This window comes from Mobula birostris, chromosome 27 (assembly GCF_030028105.1).
Source record: "Mobula birostris isolate sMobBir1 chromosome 27, sMobBir1.hap1, whole genome shotgun sequence".
Taxonomy (NCBI): Eukaryota; Metazoa; Chordata; class Chondrichthyes; order Myliobatiformes; family Myliobatidae; genus Mobula; species Mobula birostris.
Window position 1 is genome coordinate 40,381,235 of NC_092396.1, and position 22,339 is coordinate 40,403,573.

The 22,339-nt window shown below is 40.3% G+C and overlaps 1 protein-coding gene and 1 pseudogene across 3 annotated transcripts in view; one reads left to right on the top strand and one right to left on the bottom strand.

Annotated features, from left to right (window-relative positions):
• mtor (mechanistic target of rapamycin kinase) overlaps nucleotides 1-22,339 on the top strand; it is a 341,456-nt gene that overhangs the window by 193,020 nt on the left and 126,097 nt on the right. For 2 of the 3 annotated variants that reach the window (XM_072245239.1, XM_072245241.1), the window contains exons 29-30: nucleotides 5,378-5,467; nucleotides 9,837-9,912. In XM_072245239.1, coding sequence (XP_072101340.1) covers nucleotides 5,378-5,467; nucleotides 9,837-9,912 — 166 coding nt within the window. The remainder of the gene's footprint in view (nucleotides 1-5,377; nucleotides 5,468-9,836; nucleotides 9,913-22,339) is intronic. The other variant, XM_072245242.1, reaches the window with a different exon arrangement.
• Nucleotides 18,241-19,997, bottom strand: LOC140188460 (AP-1 complex subunit beta-1-like; annotated as a pseudogene).

Below are 22,339 nucleotides of genomic sequence, written 5' to 3' on the forward strand. Positions count from 1 at the left end.
TGGCTTTATGACCAAGTCTGAGGTTGATACAAAAGTAGGTGGAGGGGCAGGTAGTAATGAGGAAATAGGGTGTCTGTAGAAGGACTGATGACAGATGAGAATGAGCAAAGTAGTGGCAGATGGAATACAGTATAAGGGGTATGGTCTTGCACTTGGGTAGAAGGAATAAAAGCCATAGACTAATTTCTAAACCAGGAGCAAATTCAGAAATCAAAATTACCAAGGGACTTGGGAATCAAAGTGCAAGATTGCCCTTGCAGATTGTTTTATTAGTAAGGAAGGCAAATACAATATTAGAATTTATTTCAAGAAGATTGTACTAAAAAAGCAAGGATATTTTAGGCATTGATCAGAACACATTTGGAGTATTGTGAGCGGTTTTGAGCTCTATGTCTAAGAAAGGATGTGCTGTCATTGGAGAGGTTCCAGAGAAGGTTTGTAAGAATGATCCTTGGAATAAAAGGGTGAAGGTATTATGGGTGTTGGAATGCTCTGGGCCTGTACAAGCTGGAGTTTAGATGAATATGTGGGATCTTGAGGAGACCCATAAAATGTAGAGTGGACATGCAGAGGATGTTTCCAGTAATGGGCAAGACTAGAACCAGAAGCCTCAAAATAGAAGGATGTTCCTTTAGAAAAGAGGTGATGAGGAATTTCTTTTGCAAGAGTATGGTGAATCTTCGGAGTTTATTGCCACAGATGGCATAGGGTATATTGAAAGAGGAGGTTGAGGGGTTCTTGATTAATAAGGGTGCTAAGGATTATGGGGAAAAGGCAGGAAAATAGAGTTGAGAGGGAAAATAAATCAGCTATGATCGAATGCTATGATTGAAGCTGTATTCTGTTTACACTCTTGTACGGGTCAGAATGCTGGCGCATGAGAGAAAGCAATCTTGCCAAGGTGTCGTCATTCCTCACCATGAGCTTCAGGAAGATCCACCCTATTTTCTGAGCAAGAAAGATCTCCAACCATGCCCTACTCCTTCAGAATCATCAAGAGGACATGGCCACAATCATCATGAGAAAACGTTGGAGAAGGATTGGGTACGTGATGAGAAGGGAGACCAACTCCATCATCAAGATAGCACTTTATTGGACCCCTGAAGAGTGCAAGAGACCAAAGGCAACTTGGCACCACACCGTGGAGGCAGAAATAAGAACCCTGAACCACACTTGGGGCACAATAGAGAAGATGGCCAAGGACAGACAGAGATGGAGGACCTTCATTGCTGCCCTAAATGCCAGTGATGCAACAGGCAGTAATTTATGATTGTATGGTAGAGTAGACTAGATAGGCCAAATAGCCTAATTCTGCTCTTTTGTTTTATTGTATGTTCAACTGAAAAAATATAAATGCTGGAACATTTGAATTAGTCAAAAACAGAATAAATATTTTGGGTCAACATAACTTGCCTAAACGGAGTGGGATGGTGAGAACGGGGAATGCTTAGGATAGAAAGCAGATCAAAGTTGTCATGATAACCATTGCTTTATATACTAACAATTAGAGATCGTAGGGAAAAGAAGATAATGGACAAATTGAAATAAAATATCCAGTAAAATCTCAGGAGAGAAAGCATCAAAAGGGCTGGAAACAGGAAATTTCCACTGGCTGTGATGTACCCAGAAAAAATAAGATGCTATTTCTCTAGCTGTCATTGGGATTACAGTGTAATGAGAAAATATCTATGTCAAAGACAGAGAGAATTAAAGTGATGGACAGTTGGAAACTGTGGATTGAACGAATATCTGTCAATTTGTTATATCCTATTAAGTTCTCAGAATGTTGTCTTCCTTTCTTCAGAGAAATTAATGCAGATTGGGTGCTTGCCGAGTTACCTCCATTAGGCTTAGTAAATCTGAGCTTCCAGTCATTGTTCACTTTAATTCTCCATCTCATTCTGACTTCTGTCTTTCACCTCCTGTGCTGTTCTGATGATTTGTAGTTTAAGGCTAGGGAGCATCATCTCATCATCCATGTAGCATGTTGTAGCTCTTGTATCTTAACATCAAATGAGTGGTTTAGAATAACTGCCATTTTTTTTAACTTGGCAAATGTTAGTGGATATATCACTTTCACTCTTTCTTTTCTCTTTATTTTGAATTTCTGAATTTCAGGTCAACATTCCCATCACAACTTGGTGATTTCAATTATTTAATGTTAATAACTTGTTGCTTAGATGGTCCAATGCTCCTTGAGAGCAGCCGTTCTGTTTGATGGGCTGGTGGGGAAGGCATACGGCATGTTTGTCTTTGTTAGTTAAGGAACTGAATTAAATTCAAGAGTTGAGAAGTTATGTTGTAGCTTTATAAATCTCTGGTTAGGCCATATCTGGAGTATTGCATTCATTTCTGGTCACCCCATTATAGGAACGATGTGGAGGCTTTGTGAAGGGTGCAGAAAAGATGCTTCCTGGATTAGAGGGCATTATCAATACAGAGAGGTTGGACAAACTTTTTCTGAAGCAGTGGAGATGTCATAGACATATGGTATGCATTCAAGATTAGAGAGGATATGTTCAAAGGAAAAATTCAGGATGCATTTTTTTTTACACCGAATGGTGGGTACCTGGAATAGGCTGCTGGGATGGTAGTGGCAGCAAAGGAGGGTGTTGTGAGGCTCTTAAGCACATGAATATGCGGAACATGGGGAATATGACCCACGTTCAGCACAGGGGATCAGGTGTTAATTGCATAAGTAGTTCAGTACAGCATCATGGGCTGAAGGGCCTCTTTCTGTGGTGTATGTTCTGTGTTCTGTATCCTCCACTTTAGCAAATAGATCATTGGAGCTTTAGTGCAACTCTCGCTCAATAAATTCAATTCAATTCAAACCCTATTGTAGCCTTTTCCGTGATCTTTTGCTGAATGAGCTAAATCTATGGCTTCTTTTGAAACGTTGTACAACACTAGCACCTCTTGCTAGGTTCTAACTTTGATAGAAAATCATTGCAGTCTAATTGGGAATTAATATGGAGAATAGGGTAATTTGTCAGTATGCTGTGGAGTTGTGTTGTGGCATGCTGTGCAGTGATCTCATACTACAGCCAGTCTATAGTTGATAAAACCAGGGGAGCAACACAGACATCTGGTTTCCTCTTTGGACCGTGGATAAAACATTGATCATTACTAGTGAAAGACAAGAGCTAGTTTGTTCTCACAAACATTCTGACCAGACTTGCAGTTTTTAATCTCATAAAGTTTATTGCTTATTGTTGTTTTAACAATTAGATCATGTTAAAGTTATTTCAGGCAACCCCTGCGCTACAGCTGTTTGGACAACAGAAATTTGCTCTTGCAGAATTTACAAAACCAAGATACAGATAAAAATTTACTAGTACAGAATTTATATGAGAGAAATAAACACAAGATATGGGGGGAAAAAACAAACTATGGTGGGGACATAAGATTTGGACATCAGTGGGTGAATAGGTGGGCAGTCACGTCAGTTTTCACCCCCCCCCCCCCAACAGCACAGTCTCTCTGGTCTGAGGACTCGTAAACTTGCACTCAATGAACACTTTATTAGATACAGGAGTGGAGGCTGGAGTGGTCTTCTGCTGTGGTAGCCCATCCACTTCAAAGTGTGATGTGTTGTGCATTCAGAGATGCTTTTTTGCCTACCACTGTTGCAATGTGTGGTTATCTGAATTACTGAGACCTTCCTGTCTGCTTGGACCAGTGTGACCATTCTCCTCTGACCTCATTAACAAGATGCTTTCACCCACAGATCTGCCACTCACTGGATGTATTATGTTTCGCTATTATCTATAAACTCTAGACTCTCGAGCCTGTTATATATGAAAACGCCAGGGTATCCACAGTATACTCAAACCACCCCGTCTGGCACCAACAATCATTCCATGATCAAAGTTACTTGGATCACATTTTTTGCCAATTCTGATGTTTGGTCTCAATACCAACTGAACTTCTTGACCATGTCTGCAAGCTTTTGTGCATTAAGTTGGATTATATCTATCCCAAATAATTTCATAAAATAATACAGTACTGTATTAACTTCCTCTGCATATCTTAGAGATTTTATTGTTTAATCTGTGTAAGCTCAAAAATAGTACACTCCAATCATGAAGGAAAGAAGCCACAAAGATGCTCCTCAATGGCAGTCATTACTTTACTAATTTCAATCTGTTTGGTGTCGCTCTTCCTTCCTTTCTGCATTGTGACTTCTCTGTGAAACACGGTGACTTTCATCTGTTTCTTAATTCATTTAGAACTTAAAGCAAATCCTAGTATTTGTTCTGAGTAATAGTGTTAGAATTATAACTTTTTGTGACTCTAACTTGGTATTGTATCATAATGGTGATTGAGCTATTATAAGAAGTTATTTAAAACAGTCTGCTGGATGAAATAAGCACTGTGGAGTAGAGAACCTAGGATTGCTAAGTTACTTTCACACAAACAAAAAATAAATTCTGCAATAAAATACGATAATTTAGCTCTTCCAGCCAGCCAGATTGATAGTATTATTAAAACCATTGGTCTGATATTTCAGTGGGGAGATAAACCACAAAATAATCCCCAAAACACTGGTTAAAAAGTCATTGACTGCATAAGCTGTTAATGATTATTACAGTACATAATGACCGTGGTTAATTTTCTGCCATGGATTCCAGTCACCACAACTTGTTTCATAATAAAAGGAAGGTATTTGATTAGTAAACGCCATCACATGGTGATTTTAAGTGCTTAGATAATGGTTTTGGCTTTTTGTGTTTCAGCTTAACCATGCTGCATTTGCTGGTGTAAATAATGATGTCCCAGGGTGGACACCATGGCAAAGTTTTTACTATTGTTTCGCAGTCAGACAGACCACTTTCACAGCCTCAATATCTGTATATCATTTCATTTCCAAGATGACAATGGGTAGAAATAATTTTTAACACCAACATTCTTGTTCTTCAGGTTAAGCAACAGGAAACAAAAAAATATGTGGCTTTAATAATTGTAACATTTAATTGTGGTCTTGATAACTGAAACAAGATACATCTGGAATAAAATGATGTCTAAATTTCTTTAGTCGTTTTATTTTTGCATTTGTCCACATTATTTTTCTGTTTATTTGAACTTGGCCAATGCATATTGGTTCCAATTATGCAATGAAATACTTGGGTTATTTTCCAAAGTCCTCCTATTTGTCTTAAAGTTCAATAGTTAAATTATAATGCTTTCAAGTTCACACAGATCTAATGTCAGTAAGTCAATTTTTTTCTTCCTCATGGACATATTTGATGGATCTCTTGAAAATCAGCTTGATTGTTTTCGATAATGCTTCACTAAATCTTGTTTAAGTAAGATATGTGGTTGATCAGAACAATCCAAGAAGTTGACAAGCAAATGTTTTGTTGTGGTTTTTTAGTGACACATTTTCATATCTTTTTCCATCTGGAGGGACTTGGAGACGACAGCTGTGGTCAGGTGGAATCCAGATGTACACATCAGCAAAACTGTAGGTGAAGCCTCCATTTTCGTTTTAAATGTTCAGTGCGTTAACTCCAGAACTCTTGATGCTGAAGGGTGATACGTAATTTCCTCAAGCAGTTCATGTCATTTCCATGCTTGAGAGGGAAGTTCAAGCCACTTATAATTGTCTTCAAACATGGTTTTTATTTTGGTTCTGGATTTGATAATTTTCCCATCCCGAGTTAAATTTCAATCAAAAAATGGCATAAGTCCTATTCTTTGAACAGTTGAAGCCCTAGTGATAATGCTGCCATATTGACATATGTTAAGATTATCTTTAGGCAGCATTTCTGTGCACATATAGTGTCCACTGCAGCTATTCAAAATCAAGCTGACCAAAAAGATATAGGAGCACAAGTAGGCCATTTGGCCCATTTAGTCTGCTCCATTATTTCATCATAGCTGATCCATTTCTCTCTCAGCCCCAATCCCCTGCCCTCTCCTCGTATCCCTTCATGCCCTGACTAATCAAGAACCTATCAACCTCTGCCTTAATTATACCTAATGACTTGGCCTCCACAGCTGCCTGTGGCAATGAATTCCACAGAGTCACCACCTTCTGGCTAAGGAAATTCTTCCTAACATCTATTCTAAATGGACATCTGTCCTTAGATAAGGGGCACAAAACTACTCACAATAGTCCCATTGAGGCCTCACAGGTGATTTATAAAGCCTCAACATTACATCCTTTATTCTGAGGGCTCTGTCCTCTGGTCTTAGACTCCCCTACCATAGGATACGTCCTTTCCAAATCCAGTCTTTCAACATTCGATAGGTTTCAATGAGATTCCCTCTTATACTTCTGAAGTTCTTTGAGTACAGGTCTAGAGCCATCAAACGCTGCTCGTATGATAAGTCTTTTAATCCTGGAAACATTTTTGTGAACCTCCTTTGAACCCTCTCCAACATCCGCACATCCCTAACTGCTCACAATACTCCATGAGGCCTCACTAGTGCTTTATAATGCCTCAGCATCACATCCTTGTTTTTATATTCTAGTCCACTCAAAATGAATGCTAATGTTGCATTTGTCTTCTTCATCGACTCAACCTGCAAATTAACCTGTAAGGAATCCTGCCCGAAGACTCCCAAGTCCCTTTGCACCTCCAATTTTTGAATTCAGTGTATGCTTTTTTTTCTTCTACCGAAGTGCATGACCGTACACTTCCCAATACTGTATTCCATCTGCCACTTCTTTGTCCATTCTCCTAATAAGAGTCCTTCTGGAGATTCCCTACTTCCTCAACATTACCTACCCCTCCACCTATCCTCATATCACCTGCAAACAGCCAGAATATGAATGACTTTAACTGACACATACCATGTCTATACCATGTCCAGACATTCATAACAACAAAAATCTTAAATCGATATGTAAACACTAAAATAACAAATAATAACATTACTTCACATTTGGTTGCTAGAGGAATAATATCGCTAATTAATGCTTAAACTGGTAATCAGTGGTTGAATGACCTATATTTTAATCACTTCATCAAATCCAACTGTTCTGGAAGTTTCTTTAGTATTGCTATTTTCAGGTCCCTATGTGTACATTTAAAAATAAGTCATGGCAGGAGAGTGTAGCTTTATTTGACACCAAAATGTTGTGATGATGGCTAATTGTTTGCAATTCTCCCACTAAAAACTTCACCTTTTGATTATGATGCTAAAGCACAATATTACATAAGCAAAGATAAGGAATTGCCCCAGAATGCTCCAATAACCCATCCGAGTGTTGTAATAGTACTCATTTGTTTGTTTGACTTTACCTGATACATTAAGGTTCAAGTGAACAGAAATGAAAGTGAAATCCTCCAACATGATATTTTTCCCAATTGTATTTTTGTGTGAAATAATATAAAATAATAAAGAGCTCTTGGGGGTATTTTTCCGGTAAAAATGCCAATCTTTAACTTTATACAGCTGAAAAGTCATTTCTTTTCCTGCATATAATTTATGAAATGCCTTTAACTCTTGGTTCAACAATTAGTACCAGTGCTCTTCAGATATGACATTGCTAAATGAAGCAGGGTAAAAGTTACTACTTGGATAGAAATGGGTTACTTCAGCAATATGTTATTTTTTCAGAACTGCCCTGATGGCTTTCAACTGTTTCCAAATAACTAAGGAGGGGTAGTGTTGGTAAACAGGTTCACTATGAGAGCAGCTGGTACAAAACTGTTGAAGAAGGATTACCAAGATGGATGATATTTGCATTTTTCAGGAGCTAATAAGTGAGAGCCTTTGAAGACATTGCAAGAAAGAAGTTCAATTTTGAAAATTGCCAGGAGTGGTTTTGGCTGTAAATTTTATGAATGCAACCATTTTCATATTTTTAACCTTATCACACTATGGATGCAGCTCAAAGAGTTTATTGGACAGTTGGGAAAGGAGGTTTATTGCTTTGTCAAGATAAGTAGCCTTTAGATTTAAACACTATTCTTAAGTAGACCTTTGGAGTGGTTACAATGGTTTGCTGTAATAACTAACCGAACTTCCGGAGAAAGAGAGGCACCTCAGGATTTCAAAGGTATGGTTTGTGCTGAGACTTGGGAATGAGCAAGACATGGTGATAGTGATGTTTTAGAGGAATTTGAGGTGACTTGTGGGTTTCACAGCTGAAAGCATCGGGATAGGAGAAGTCAGTGTTTGGGTCCAGTGGAAAGGATATGGAGTTCTGGCTGAGTTGGTACTTGTAGAGCTGGAACAGATGAGGGTTAGTTGAGATATTAAGTACGTGGTTAAATTGGAGTGAAGACGTCTTGTGAACTGTTGATAAACAACTCTCCTAAATTTTCTCAGATCAAGGAAAACGAATCCAGTTTTATCCTCTCTTTCAATCGGCAGTTGGCATTCAATGAACAGAATTGGAACCATGTTCAGTGGGTTGAGGAACATCTTGAGAATGAGAACTACTCAACAATGAATTTCCTAATACCACCCACCAATTTTGAGATAGGGCAGAAGTTCGAAGGTGACAGGGAAAGTGCTCGTGTTCTGAGATAAATATTAAGTTCAGTCATTTGAAAATGTATTAACATAGATTGTTTCTATTCTTATATTTTACATCACACTCTGATGGGTGGCTCCCAAGGCCCGACACCTCTGAGTGTGTATAACATTTTCCTGAGATTTTGGTAAGAAAATTGTATAGCAAATCTTATAATGACTAAAAGGTTCTGAAGTACTTGTTCCTCCACTGCAACTTACTATGTGACGTGAGGAACCCTACTTTCAAATAGAATAACCTCCTGTCAATTTACCAAGTGTGTATAAATGAATCGTATAACAACAAAGGGTTGTATGTTTACAGTAAGCATCGTGGGTCCTTTAGAGATCTTGTATATATGTAGTCCTTCTCATTCTTACACTCTTGCCTGATTAGTCACCTATTATTTTCCTTGTGAAAGCTTCATTTTGACCATGTTCTGGTTATCTAACACTATTCAACGTGTAGATTGGGTTCAGATATTTAAATAACTCTCCTCACCTGATGTTGCATGTTTGAAATTCTTACAACTTCTAACTTTACTTGGTAATTGACTGTTACGGATTATACTGAGCAAATCAGTTGTTCAAAGTTAACCTGATTCCTCCTGTTAAAACTTTTCAACAGTGTATCAAGTACTTATTTGTATCATCAATTTCTGCAGTACTTAACTAAAACCAGACAAGGCGTGTCTTTTGTCACAATGCAAAATGACATCCTTCATGTAAGCTGAGTGCTATTGCGTTTAGACAATATGAGCACCAGAACTTTCAAATCTTATGTTTCTGAGGGTTCTTGCATTAAATTGTGACAAAATGCTATTTCAAATTCAGTAAAATTCTGCTGATTCCCTTAACAGGATATTCTTATCAACTCATTGGAGGCACAATTGTGAAGCATAATGTGTATGGTTTTGAAGTGATTATATGCATATTCACAACTGTAACAAAGGTTAATGGGATACATAGACATCGATGGATCTTGGTGCACGATTAACATTATTAAATCTAAACTAGTTAAATATTGTATTTGCACTTCTGTCTCACGTTGTGTTCTTTCTGAATTTAATTTTGCTTGACATATTTAAACATTTTTTTTTACTTTTTCTCCCTCTAATCTCTTAAATTCTTGTCTCTGAATAGTGACAAATGAGATTCACTACTTGACTGGGCGCTCTTGACTATTCTGCATCACATTACTGAAAGCCATGCTTCCAAATATACTCTTTAGTAATAGTAATTACACTTCAAAATTAATCCTTTAGATGTGGAGCAGTTTGGGACATCCTGAAGATATTTTAGTGTGGTGTACTTTTTCTAATGCTTTATAGGAATTGTACTGAATCTTCTTATTTCGTTGACAGCATAAATAACAAACTGCAGCAACCTGAGGCAGCCGCTGGGGTCCTGGAATATGCAATGAAACACTATGGAGAATTGGTAAGCATTCTCAGTATCTTGTTGTTGCAAGTATGTTAAAGATACATTTTATGAATTTTTTTTTTAAAAAGTCTTCCTGTGAGAAAGTCCAAGTTTTCATTTGAGAGATAACCACTCCAAGACTCAGAATTTGGTGAGTTACAAATACAAGTTTTCAAAGTGCAACCTTTCAAGTCTAAGATTTCATCATCTTCGGGAAATTAGTGATAAACTATATTAATACTTCACAATTTGACCTGAGAATTCCTTTTATAATGTGCTGTTCAATGCACGGATCACATTTGTATATAGTATTCACTAATCTGTGTTGACACATTTACAACATGCGAGAGTTCTCGGGTGGGAAAATATGACTCATAGGTTTTTGGCACTGCTTAAGTGGAGTTGCTGGTATTCAGTCTCCACTGCTGTTGCCAAAGCTCCTTACTTAATGATGAGGCTCAGTTCTATCTGTATTTCATTGACAATGCCAAACAATGTTGGTGTGTATTTCATTTGAAAATAGTTTTAAAATTCATTTACTCTTGATTTAAATTTACTCTGCTTTCTTCAGCATTTTTACTTTGTCCACTGTGTTGATCAGAGTTTCCTTAAACTTCAAAACCCGACTGAAAGAATTAACGTAAGGCAGCATTGTCAGAAGTTTAAGAAACCTTAAGGCTGTGCTTTTCCTCACTCTTAATAAGAGGATGGTGTTTTCAGCTGTTTGCTGTAATAGGTTGACGGAAGTTACAGTGCAGCTTCTGTAGTAAAGAGTCATTTTGGTCATTGAAATCAAAGACTACAGATGCTAGTGAACTGAAGATAAAACGTCATTGGCTTGAAATGTTTGTCTGCAGATGCTGTATAACCTGCTGAGTATTTCCAACGTTTTGTTTTTGTTATCACTAACAGAAATGTTGATAATATTGTTATCACTAACAGAAAGTAAAACCATCTATCATTACCATTATCTATTGCTTTCCATTAACTGTAGCACAATTTGACTAATTTAAACTAAGTATCAAGGGTGATAGTATTGCTGGTATCATTGCTGATTATAGACATGCCTTTATCACACACAATATCTTTAAATATTCAATATGACGAGAGAGTCCACTGATTCAGGATAAAATACACACAAGATACTGGAGGAACTTAGCAGGCCAGGCAGGATCTATGGAAAAAAGTACAGTCAATGTTTCGGGCTGAGACCCTTTGGCAGAACTGGAGAAAAAAGATGAGTAGATTTAAAAAATGGGGGGGAGGGGAGAAAGAAACAAGGTGATAGGTGAAACCAGGAGGGGCAGGGCTGAAGTAAAGAGCTGGGAAGTTGATTGGTGAAAGAGAAGAGATATAAGGCTGGAGAAGGATGAGTATGATAGGAGAGGATCGAAGGCCACGGAAGAGGGAAAAGAGGGGAGGAGCACCAGAGGGAGGTGATGGGCAGGTAAGGAGATTAGATGAGAGAGGAAAAAGGAGATGGGGAATGGTGAAGTGGGGGGGGGACATTACCAGAAGTTTGAGAAATTGATTTCATTTCTCGCACTTCTGGTAAAAAGCGCCCCCCCCCCCCACCGTCGGCCATACTTTTTTTCATAGATGCTGAGTTTCTCCCGCATTTTGTATGTGTTGTATTTTCAGCATCTGCAGATTTTCTCTTGCTTGTGAAAGAGCAAGGTTCATCTTAATAATCTTTGTTGTCCAAAAAGCACAGTTAATTTGTTACGTTGCTTACTTCGATGTACTCGTGTTAATTTTGGATAATAATGATGAAGAGATTTGAAAAGAAAGAATAATCTTTGTTGTCAGCAATTTAAAGTTGGGCTCCCAGCCTTTTTTTTTAATGCCATGGACTACTACCATTAACCATTGGGAAACCCCGATTTAAAGAAACATTCCATAAAAATACCATCATTGCTAAGCAAAAGGAAGCCTTCACTTTTCATGTAAAGTTTGTCTGCTTTTGGTTTCCCAAACCCAGAAAGAGATCTTTTTAATATCCCAACCATACTGATATATTATGTGTTTGATTACTATGTCTTAAATGAAATCAAAGGTTACTGCAGAAGCACTCCAGTGGCATTTTAGGAAGTAGATATCACAAGCTGGTTTTCCTTTTGAAATATGCTACATGTTGTCCCCCTTCTTTGTTTTCACTTTAAATTTTTGTATGCTCACAATTTTATATATTAATCTTTTCTGTATTATTGTCAAATATTCAAACAAATCAAGCCTGTAGATGTAGTGTACTGAGATTTCCAAAAGATGTTTGATAAGGTGCCATGTAGGAATCTGGTTTGCAACAGCTCAAGGTAATGGAGGGTGCTTTAAGTTCAAGTTTATTGTCCTTTTGCACACACATCCAGGGTAGAACTGCCATGATATGAGCTTTTTTTTTGCTGCAGCAGCACAATACAGTACAAAATGATGACATAAATTACAGGAATATACATTAACATTAATTTTACATAACACAATGGAATAAAAGATATTATATAAGTTGAGGTTAAATATAGTTGAGGTAGAATTAGGGTTTTGGGGGGCAATTCAAGATCCTAATGCAATGGAGAGGAAGCTGTTTTTGAACTCTGAGGTGTAGGTCTTTAGGCTCCTGTACCTACTGTCAGATGGCAGCAATGAGAGCCGAGCACAGCTCAGGTGGTGGGGATCTTGAATATGTGTATTACTGTGAACTGAAAACTATGGAAAATGAGTTGGATAAAATGGGTCCTTTTCAGCCTAGAGAGAGATGATAATTGTAGCATACCCCAGTGATTGGTTCTTCATCCTCAGTTGTGTACTATTTGCATTAACGACCAGAACGAGGAAACAAAATTAGATGGGGAGGCATATTGTAATGGGTACTTTGTTATTTTGCAAGTTATTGGTTTGAGTGATTGTATGAAAACTGATGTATAAGCTTCAATTTTGGGAATTATTATTATCAGACATAGGCATAGTGGAGCAAAATGCAATTCAAGGACATTTTATCCTGACATACTATGTTAGCACTTTTATACTTGGTCATCATGAAGGATTCTGCCCTGTCTCCAACCCCCCCCCCCCCCCCATTCATGGACTGTGTCCCACTCCCATCAGGGAGGAAGCTACATAGTATCCATGCTAGGACCACCAGACTCAAAAACAGTTAATCTCCCTAAGCAGTAAGGCTGATCAACACCTCCATCCACTAACCCACCCCTCCACACTCCTAACCATCACTACTTTTATCATATCCTTTCAGTAATCTTATGTACAGACACTCCTGTGCCAAGCATCACTTTATGGACATACACTGGATGCATTGGAACTGGAGCAACAGTTATTTCATTCTCCTTTACATTGTATACTGGAAGTGACTTTAAACAATCTTGAAATGATGCATGTTGCTTGTAATCTATTGGCCCTGCAGTTCCATGTTGCAGTTTATCCTTGCAGAACATAAAAAAAAATGCATTGGATGTTTAGATATTATCAGATCGTTAGTCTTATTCAGTAACTAAATAAAGTCAAGTTTATTGTCATATGCACAAGTACATGTATGTACAGGTGCAATGTAGCAGCATTGCAGGCACATAGCATGTAATCTTCATTCGCAAAAACAGACATAAATTACACACAATATTTCACAAGGAAACAGAATGAGATCAAAAAAAGACCATTTTAGTGCATTGTGTTGTTAAACTGTACCAATATAACATCACAGAGCTCCTTTCCTACTGGAGAACTGTGCATACTTCACAGTATTCTCACAGTTTTATTCCATCTAGATATAGTGTGGTGGTTTGCATTTCATGCTCATCTATTTGTGATGAGCTCTTTGCCTTCCTATGAAAAGGACATATAATATACATCCTATGTATAATGGACAAATGTAATAATAACTGTAATACATGCTGTGAAGTTTCTTCTTGTAGAGACAGATATCACATACTTTATATGTTGTAGCAATGTTGTCACAAAATAAAATTCAAGGAGTGATCAGTGAAGGTGAGAAAATAATAACAAACTTTCCACATCTGACCTGGCATCAGATCCCATTGAAGTCGTAATTTACAGCACAATTGAACAGCATAATAAGCACCGTCTCATCCACCTACCATGGGCTTTTATAGAGAAAGTCACACTAGATTGTCCTATGCTTTGGTCATTTCAGTTCTTCAGTCAGTGAGATTCAGATTCATTTATTTATCACATGTACGTCGAAACATAAAGTGAACTATGCTGTTTGTGTTAACAACCAACACACAGATGTGCTGAGGGCAGCTGCAAGTGACTCCAGTGCCAACAAAACATGCCCACGATGCTCGGCAGACTGTTGGAGAACACAAGTGACAAAACAAACCGCTTTCGTTACTCTCACCCAACCATACACATGGACAGTCCCCTAGCCCCATGACAGGCCTCCAAGCCTCCAGTCTTCAGAAGCATAAAGTAACAGTGTAATTATTGTGATATAGTTAGCCAACCAGCCTAATGAAGGGCCTCGATCCGAAACATTGACTGTTTATTCATTTCCATAGATGCTGCCTCATCTGCTGAGTTTTGTGTGTGTGCTCTTAAAAATAAATGGTGTTTCTGCAAAGTTTAAAAACAAAATTACTCCTTGTCTTTAAAAACAAAAGTTAATAAATGAGAAAAGTGTCATCAAACTGCACGATCAATGAGAGGTTTACTGCTGACAAATTACTAAGGACATAATTGGAAGCTACTTTGGCCACAACTTTTGAATTGCCTTGCATCTTGCTCAGTAGTTGTATTGTTTTTGAAAAGATTCCAGATCCCTGAGGCAAATGTGTCATTCCTCAGTGTTTTTTATTCAATCTGTATTTCCAACACCTGGCTATTTTGAAGTTCTGAATGGCCCTTGCCACATTCCTATCATGTTTCATTATTCTAATGACTTTGGAGAATATTCTGCCACATTTCCAGTTCACATTTATGTGAAATTCACATTAATCTGTTCAACATATGCACTTCTGGGTTAACTGAAGAATGGTTAGTAAATTCACACCTTGATGCCCCTGTCAGCTTTGTTCAGCCTTTATCAGAATCTGCTGTTTTATTGGTCAGATGCCATAGCTGTGCTCCTAGCTTCAGACCAGGGATCTTGAAAATCCAGCAGAAAAAGACCAAAGAATGAAGTCACGCAAACACAAGGAAATCTGCAGATGCTGGTAGTTCAAGCAACACACCTAAAAGTTGCTGGTGAATGCAGCAGGCCAGGCAGCATCTCTAGGAAGAATTACAGTCGACGTTTCGGGCCGAGACCCTTTGTCAGGACTAACTGAAAGAAGAGATAGTAGGAGATTTGAAAGTGGGAGGGGGAAGGGGAGATCCGAAATGATAGGAGAAGACAGGAGGGGGAGGGATGAAGCCAAGAGCTGGAAAGTTGATTGGCAAAAGGGATATGGAAGGATCATGGGACAGAAGGCCTAGGGAGAAAGAAAGAGGGAGGGGTGAATCCCAGAGGATGGGCAAGGAGTATAGTGAGTGGGACAGAGGGAGAAAAAGGAGAGAGAAAAAAAAATATATATAATAATAATAAATAACGGATGGGATAGAAAGGGGAGGTGGGGCTCTCAAACGCATCTCTCCCATTTCACGCATATCTGCTCTCACCCCATCCTCCCAGGTTCCCCTGGTCCTCACCTACCACCCCACCAGCCTCCGGGTCCAACATATAATTCTCGGTAACTTCTGCCACCTCCAACGAGATCTCTCCACTAAGCACATCTTTCCCTTCCCTCCCCCCCCCCCCCCCAGCTTTCTGCAGGGATTTCTCCCTACGCGACTCCCTTGTCCAGTCATTCCCCCTCCCCCCATCCCTCCCCACCGATCTCCCTCCCGGCACTTATCCTTGTAAGCGGAACAAGTGCTACACATGCCCTTACACTTCCTCCCTCACCACCATTCAGGGCCCCAGACAGTCCTTCCAGGTGAGGCGACACTTCACCTGTGAGTCGGCTGGGGTGATATACTGCGTCCGGTGCTCCCGATGTGGCCTTTTATATATTGGCGAGACCCGACGCAGACTGGGAGACCGCTTTGCTGAACACCTACGCTCTGTCCGCTGGAGAAAGCAGGGTCTCCCAGTGGCCACACATTTTAATTCCACATCCCATTCCCATTCTGATATGTCCATCCATGGCCTCCTCTACTGTAAAGATGAAGCCACACTCAGGTTGGAGGAACAACACCTTATATTCCGTCCGGGTAGCCTCCAACCTGATGGCATGAACATTGACTTCTCTGACTTCCGTTAATGCCCCACCTCCCCTTCGCACCCCATCTGTTACTTATTTATTATTATTATATATAATTATTATTTTTTCTCTCTCTTTTTCTCCCTCTGTCCCTCTCACTATACTCCTTGCCCATCCTCTGGGATTCCCCCCTCCCTTTTTCCTTCTCCCTTGGCCTCCTGTCCCATGATCCTCTCATATCCCCTTTTGCCAATCACCTGTCCAGCTCTTGACTCCATCCCTCCCCCTCCTGTCTTCTCCCATCATTTTGGATCTCCCCTCCCCCTCCCACTTTCAAATCTCTTACTAACTCTGCCTTCAGTTAGTCCTGATGAAGGGCCTCGGCCCGAAACGTCGACTGTACCTCTTCCTAGAGATATTGCCTGGCCTGCTGCGTTCACCAGCAACTCTTAAGTGTGTTGCAAAGAATGAACTAATCTTTCTGAATTTAATGATAATTATATCCACAAAGTTCATATAGCAGCCAAACAAAATTTGCTGAATGAACTTCAAAACAACTGTAGACAAGATGGACAAAATTGCAAAATGTGATTCCTACTTTTACTATTTGAGGCAATTTGCAAATGTCAGAAGAAATACTGATTTCTTGAGGGAGAAGGCCATAAACTGCACAGGCACTTCTTGTACTACTAGGTCTAAGAAGTTACATTGCTCCAAAAACATGGATGTGATTGATGTGGAGAAACAGGTGAGTCTACAGCCTAGAACTGGGTGGCAGATTGCCATCTCCAAGCATGGCAGTGACCGAGGAGCGAGATGATGGGTGCGTTTAAGGGAGCTGTTCTGTTGGTAGGGTTTACATACTGAGTCTGTCCTCCCTGGTGTTAAAGGTTGTGGTTTTTGAGGTTGTTGTTGGAGTAATCTCAGTGTGCATGAGTGGTTGAAGGATTAAATGCTTCGGGTAGTTGGTGGGATGTCTGTAAAATAGACTTTCTTCCAGGTGATATCAAACTTCAGTGCTTGAATAAGACAAATGTTGAAGGAACCCAGTGTGTTAAGCAACACCTATGGAGACAAGGGGGTTGTCAGCATTTCAGCTCAAAACCCTGCAGCAAGACTGAGAGTGTAGAAGGGCAATAGCCAGCATGACGAGGTGAGAAGGAGTGGTTTGAGGGGGCTGATGGGTGATAGTTGGAGCCAGTGAGGGGGACAGGTAAAAAAGTTTGGGCACGTGGATCCGGATGAGGAAGGGGAGGATAGACCCAGAGGCTGGGCAGATGGACCTAAGTGAGCAAGTGGACAGAACGGGTAGGGTAAAAGAGAAGCAACGCAAGTGGATACGTAAACCTAAATTTGCCGGACGAATAACCACACCACACAGTTCTTTACTTTATCCTTTTCACCAGTTTATTTCTTCAAGCTCAGCTGGCGAGAATCTCGAAGCCGAACATCAAAGAGACAGAATTTCTCTCTCTGGCGACTCATGACGAGCTTCTGTGTAACACTCAGAAACATGGCAATTTATAGAATTGAAGAGACAAAGAGCACTCAGTTTCAACAGATACTCCCGCGAAGTCAATTAGAGCAAAATTTAATTACTTAGATAAGAGAGTCCACTAAATCAAGGTTTTAATTGCAGACAGATTCTTGCCTTATCAGTGTGTTCTCTCGCAAACGAGGGAACTTAGATCAGTGATGTGAAATCGTAAAGCATGATGTACGTAACCTGTGTGAAATCAGCCCACATGTTGTTCCCAAAGGGACAATTGTGAGTTGTTAATCTAAACAAGCTGAAGGCAAATTCCTTAGCCAAGGACAGACTCTGCACACTTTCACAGAACAGAGCACACACAAGCTGGCACTTAATTTTAACCTGTTATTTACAAGAGTCCAAGAATCGTTTCTTATGTCCCCCAGTATCCTTAAAACTTCATTATTCCCTCCTTTTTATCATTACATGATAAACTTTCACAATAGGTGGTCACTTCTTCAACAAGATACAAAACATGGCCAAAGGCATCTTGAAATGCAGACAACGATCAAAATTAATATAATTAGACCTCCGAAATGCAAAACACCACAATCAACCAATACATTTTCCTTTAGTCCAAGAGAGTCCTCCTACTTAGTTCCTTCAATATCACGTTTGCAGTCTGTTCGATTGCCCCTCCACGAATACACTGGGTTGCTTATGGTACACAGGAGCCAGTGTTCCAATATGGCAGATTAATTCATCAAGGAGCATTGGCTCAATAAGATTAGTTTCTTTTGCAATCAGAGGTTTTTCTGCCAATACAATTTACTTTGCTGCCACTGGATCTGTAGAAAGTAGACACCAGTATATATAGCCACGGTCTTTCAAGTCAGGGTTGTCGGAATCCTGTGTCGCCAAGGTTAGAACTTGCTGCACCAGCCCTTGTGTCTCAGTCGTTTTTTTTTTAAGAATACTTTCACAATAGCAGTCAAAAGTTGTAGTTGAACCTGTGTGCTCTCATCATGGAATCCTTCCAGGAATCTAATCGCTCATCAGCATTGTCAATTCTTTCTGCATACTCTCCAACTATCCATATCATCGCTGCTCTTGCTTCTGGTTCATCCAGTGAGTCCAGATTTTCACATAGTGTTGCAATAACCCTTTCATACTTGTTTGGGCATTTACGGAAAATTTCCTTTATTACTACAATAGCTACTTGGACGACATAGTTTACTTTTGTCTAAATGAGGTCAAGTAGAGTACTCACGCAGCGTTCTGCTGATTGCTCAACTTTAATTGCACATCGTCCAATTGCATGCACAGCTTTTTGTACAAAGTCAACATCTACCTCAGTGGCATACTCCTTCAGTTCTGTCAAAACCTGTGCAATGTTGTCTTGAGAAGCCAATCGAATCATAATACCCAGTTTTTCCAGTTTCACATATATTGGATCATTGTATTTTACAAAGAAAACCTTCGTTTCATGCTTAAGAATCTCAGACCTTTTCTGTATAATGAAGTTGATGTTCCGGAGGGCAACATACTGGAATTCTGGTTCTGCAGACAACAGCGTTACCAGTGGGGGACCCAGTTTCTTCAACAAAGTGCCATAGTAATCCAAGTCCTTTGAAAACACTTCCACGAATTTCATCAGAACCTTTACAGCCAACAGGACAACAGCTGAGTTGGTGTGAGGTAAACGTGGTGTCATACGCTCACAGATGCTTTGAGCTTCTCGGTCATCCTTTGGGCTATAATTGGCCAAACAATCAAGGATAAATATCTGGCTCCATTCAGTACATTCATTTAAGGCTGTGAAAAGCTTGTTGATGGTCTGAAAATTGAGGTCTAACAAGTTGCTGTTTGGATGAGATTCTGCAATCTCTGACAGAGCAGCCACAGCATTTGCAACGACCATTGGATTAGAGTCAGATATCAGATCCTTTACAGTGTCCAGAAATCCCTCATCTTCTACCAGCTGTGCATTGATGTCATGTAGCTTGGCTACACAGACAGCAGCAGTTTTTCATACATAAGGGTCTTCATCCTTTAGACATTTTTGCAGGGGCTCACACAAATACTTAGTAATTTTATCCACACAGATGCTGTCAGCGCTCTGATAAGTGGATTGGGATCTTCACAGTCCTTAACAAAAGTGTTGACAGCCATAATTGCCATATCTGGTTGGCTCTTTGTATAGTTCATTAGATAGAGGTACATCAGCTTCTTCAACTCCAAATTGTCTGTTTACAGACAGTTTACAACATCAGGAAAGAGGGCACTGGCATCTTTGCCAAAGGTCATTGACGCAATCACTTTCTTCACTGCTTCTTTCTTTTTCTCCTTCTTGTCACTGTTGAGTCTGCTTTGAGTTCAAAGATTTCTCTTTTCTTGGTTGTTGTGAAATATTTAGGATCAGTCATGGTGAGTGTGGTTCTCTCCACCGAGGTCCGAGTTTCCCACAATCCCAGTTCTTGATCAGGGCAAAATCTCCAGGCTCAATCGTGGGGTAGTCACCTTTAGTCGATAGGCCTGCCGTACCTGTGAGTGCAAGCGTTGGAGAATTTTAGTTAATTTGCATAAATATTTTCTCATCTCCTCCCCCAAGGTACGGATATCTAATTTTACAGCTAAGCTCTCAGGGAGTGGCACACAAGGTCGAGGTCCCCATGGAGTTCTCATAGGTTTCCCGTAAGTGATTTCCGCTGGTGATAGTCCCGTCTTACTTGATCGGTGTGATTTTCATATGGAATAAGGCTAAGGGTAAAACCTTCAACCAGGTCAATCCAGTTTCTTGTGTAAGTTTGGCCAACTTATCTTTCAAGGTACCATTGGCTCGTTCCACTTTGCCGGCTGCTTTCGGATGATGGGTGCAGTGGAACTGCTGTTTTCTAGCAAGTTCTTTGCAGACTTCCTCATTTATTTTGGCAACAAAATATGGCCCATTGTCCGAGCTTATCATTTCTGGACTTCCATAGTAAGGAATTATTTCTGTTAGCAATATTTTCACAACAGTCATAGCGGTATTATTAGTCGTAGGAACAGCTTCAATCCATCTGCTAGATACAACTACTATCACCAAGCAATACTTATAACAATGTACTCTAATAATTCTATAAAATCAAGTTGTAAACAAGAAAAAGGCCCACCAGGAAAGGGTGTGGTTCCAGAAAACACAAGGCATTCCCTTTCCAGCATTCAAATTTTTTTTTTTTTTTTTTTTTTACAAATTAAGCATGCTTTGGCTCGCTATTCAGCTGCTTGCTGGAAATCATGGTGCCACCAAGATTGTAATAATGTTTTAACCATTCCCTCCTTGCCAAGGTGTGTACAGGGGTCACCCATAAATTGGTCTGAGGTTCAAGGTGGCTACCCATTTGGGACCATGGTTTGCACTCTCCTTCAGGGCGTCCCCCTAGAACGTACGTATTTCCCCCATACCTTGCATAGCCGTCCTTAGATCTTGTCTAATAGGACCTTGCTGGGTTCCTGAGGGGACTAAGAGTGTGGGATTCAAGGCTGTCTGTTAAGCTGCTGCATCAACCGGGGCATTACCCTTAAATATCTCATCAGATTCCCCAGTGTGGGCTGCACATTTAATAATAACGGAAACTCAAGGTAGCTGTAGAGCGGTGAGTAAATTGTTTACAAAGGTAGCATTATTAATGGGGTGACCGGAGGAAGTCAGGAATGGCCAAAGTTCCGTAGTCAGTGCGTAACAGGAGTCTCTGTAAAAGTTCGCACTTTAGTCCGTTGTTAGGATACAGGCACGAGTCAGAGCAAGCAGCTCAGTCTTTTGGGCAGAGACAGCTGTTTCAAAAGAGGCTTGCTCAATTACTTCACTGTCCGTCATTATCGCATAGCCAGAACATCGTTTCCTCACTGGATCCACAAAAGAGCTTCCATCCTCATAAGATATTACCTCGGGCTTGAGGGGGTATTGTGGAAGGGACAGGAGAGTCTGTCCTTCTTTCACAGTGATCCAGACAGTCGGGCAGTTGGTGCGGCCAACTTCATGGCCTGAAATTGCCCAGAGATGGGGTGCCACGTCTTGGGCTCAGTCAATATTAAAAGAGTGTCTTACCCGATGTCCCGTCTTCACCTCCGACTCCTTCCAGTATTGGAGTTGGCCTGCGGCCAAGTCTTGCCATTCTCCCTCGGTGCTGGAGGCTTGTTTCACCAGGATGTAGGCAAGGAACCCTAGGCTCTTTGGCTTGAACCTGGGGCAAACTCTAACAGTGGTATGGGGAACCACCAGTCCTGCCTGTCGCCAAAGGAAATCCGGAACTTCGGCCAGTAACGCACTGCCCTCTTTTCCTTTAACCTCTCCAATCACCGTGACTGGGAACTTCTGTCCCTCGAAGGGTGAATAATATTGGCTTTCTTCAGCTGAGCACCCCGTTGGATCATAGCACAGAGTGACATGAGGGTCTGCCTCTGACAGAGGGGGTTCAGACAAAGTGGAGTCCAGATTAAGTGCCCACCATGGGGGGCACGGCGTGGAGGTAACTGGGGAAGCTGTCGATTGTTCGCTAGTCCCAGGGTGACACCCTTGTCCCTGCATAGAATCTTGACTTCCAACGGATAAAGCAAGTCTCACTCTGCTAGATTACACCCCAGACTAGTGGTGGCTGTAAATGAAACCTCACACTGGATCCCCCTGGAATTCCACCTGCAGTGGCTGGGTATGTGAATACGTGCATTCCGTGCTTCGGTTCCCATTTCTGATCCCCAGATATAGCCCACTCACATCCTTCTTTCCGCG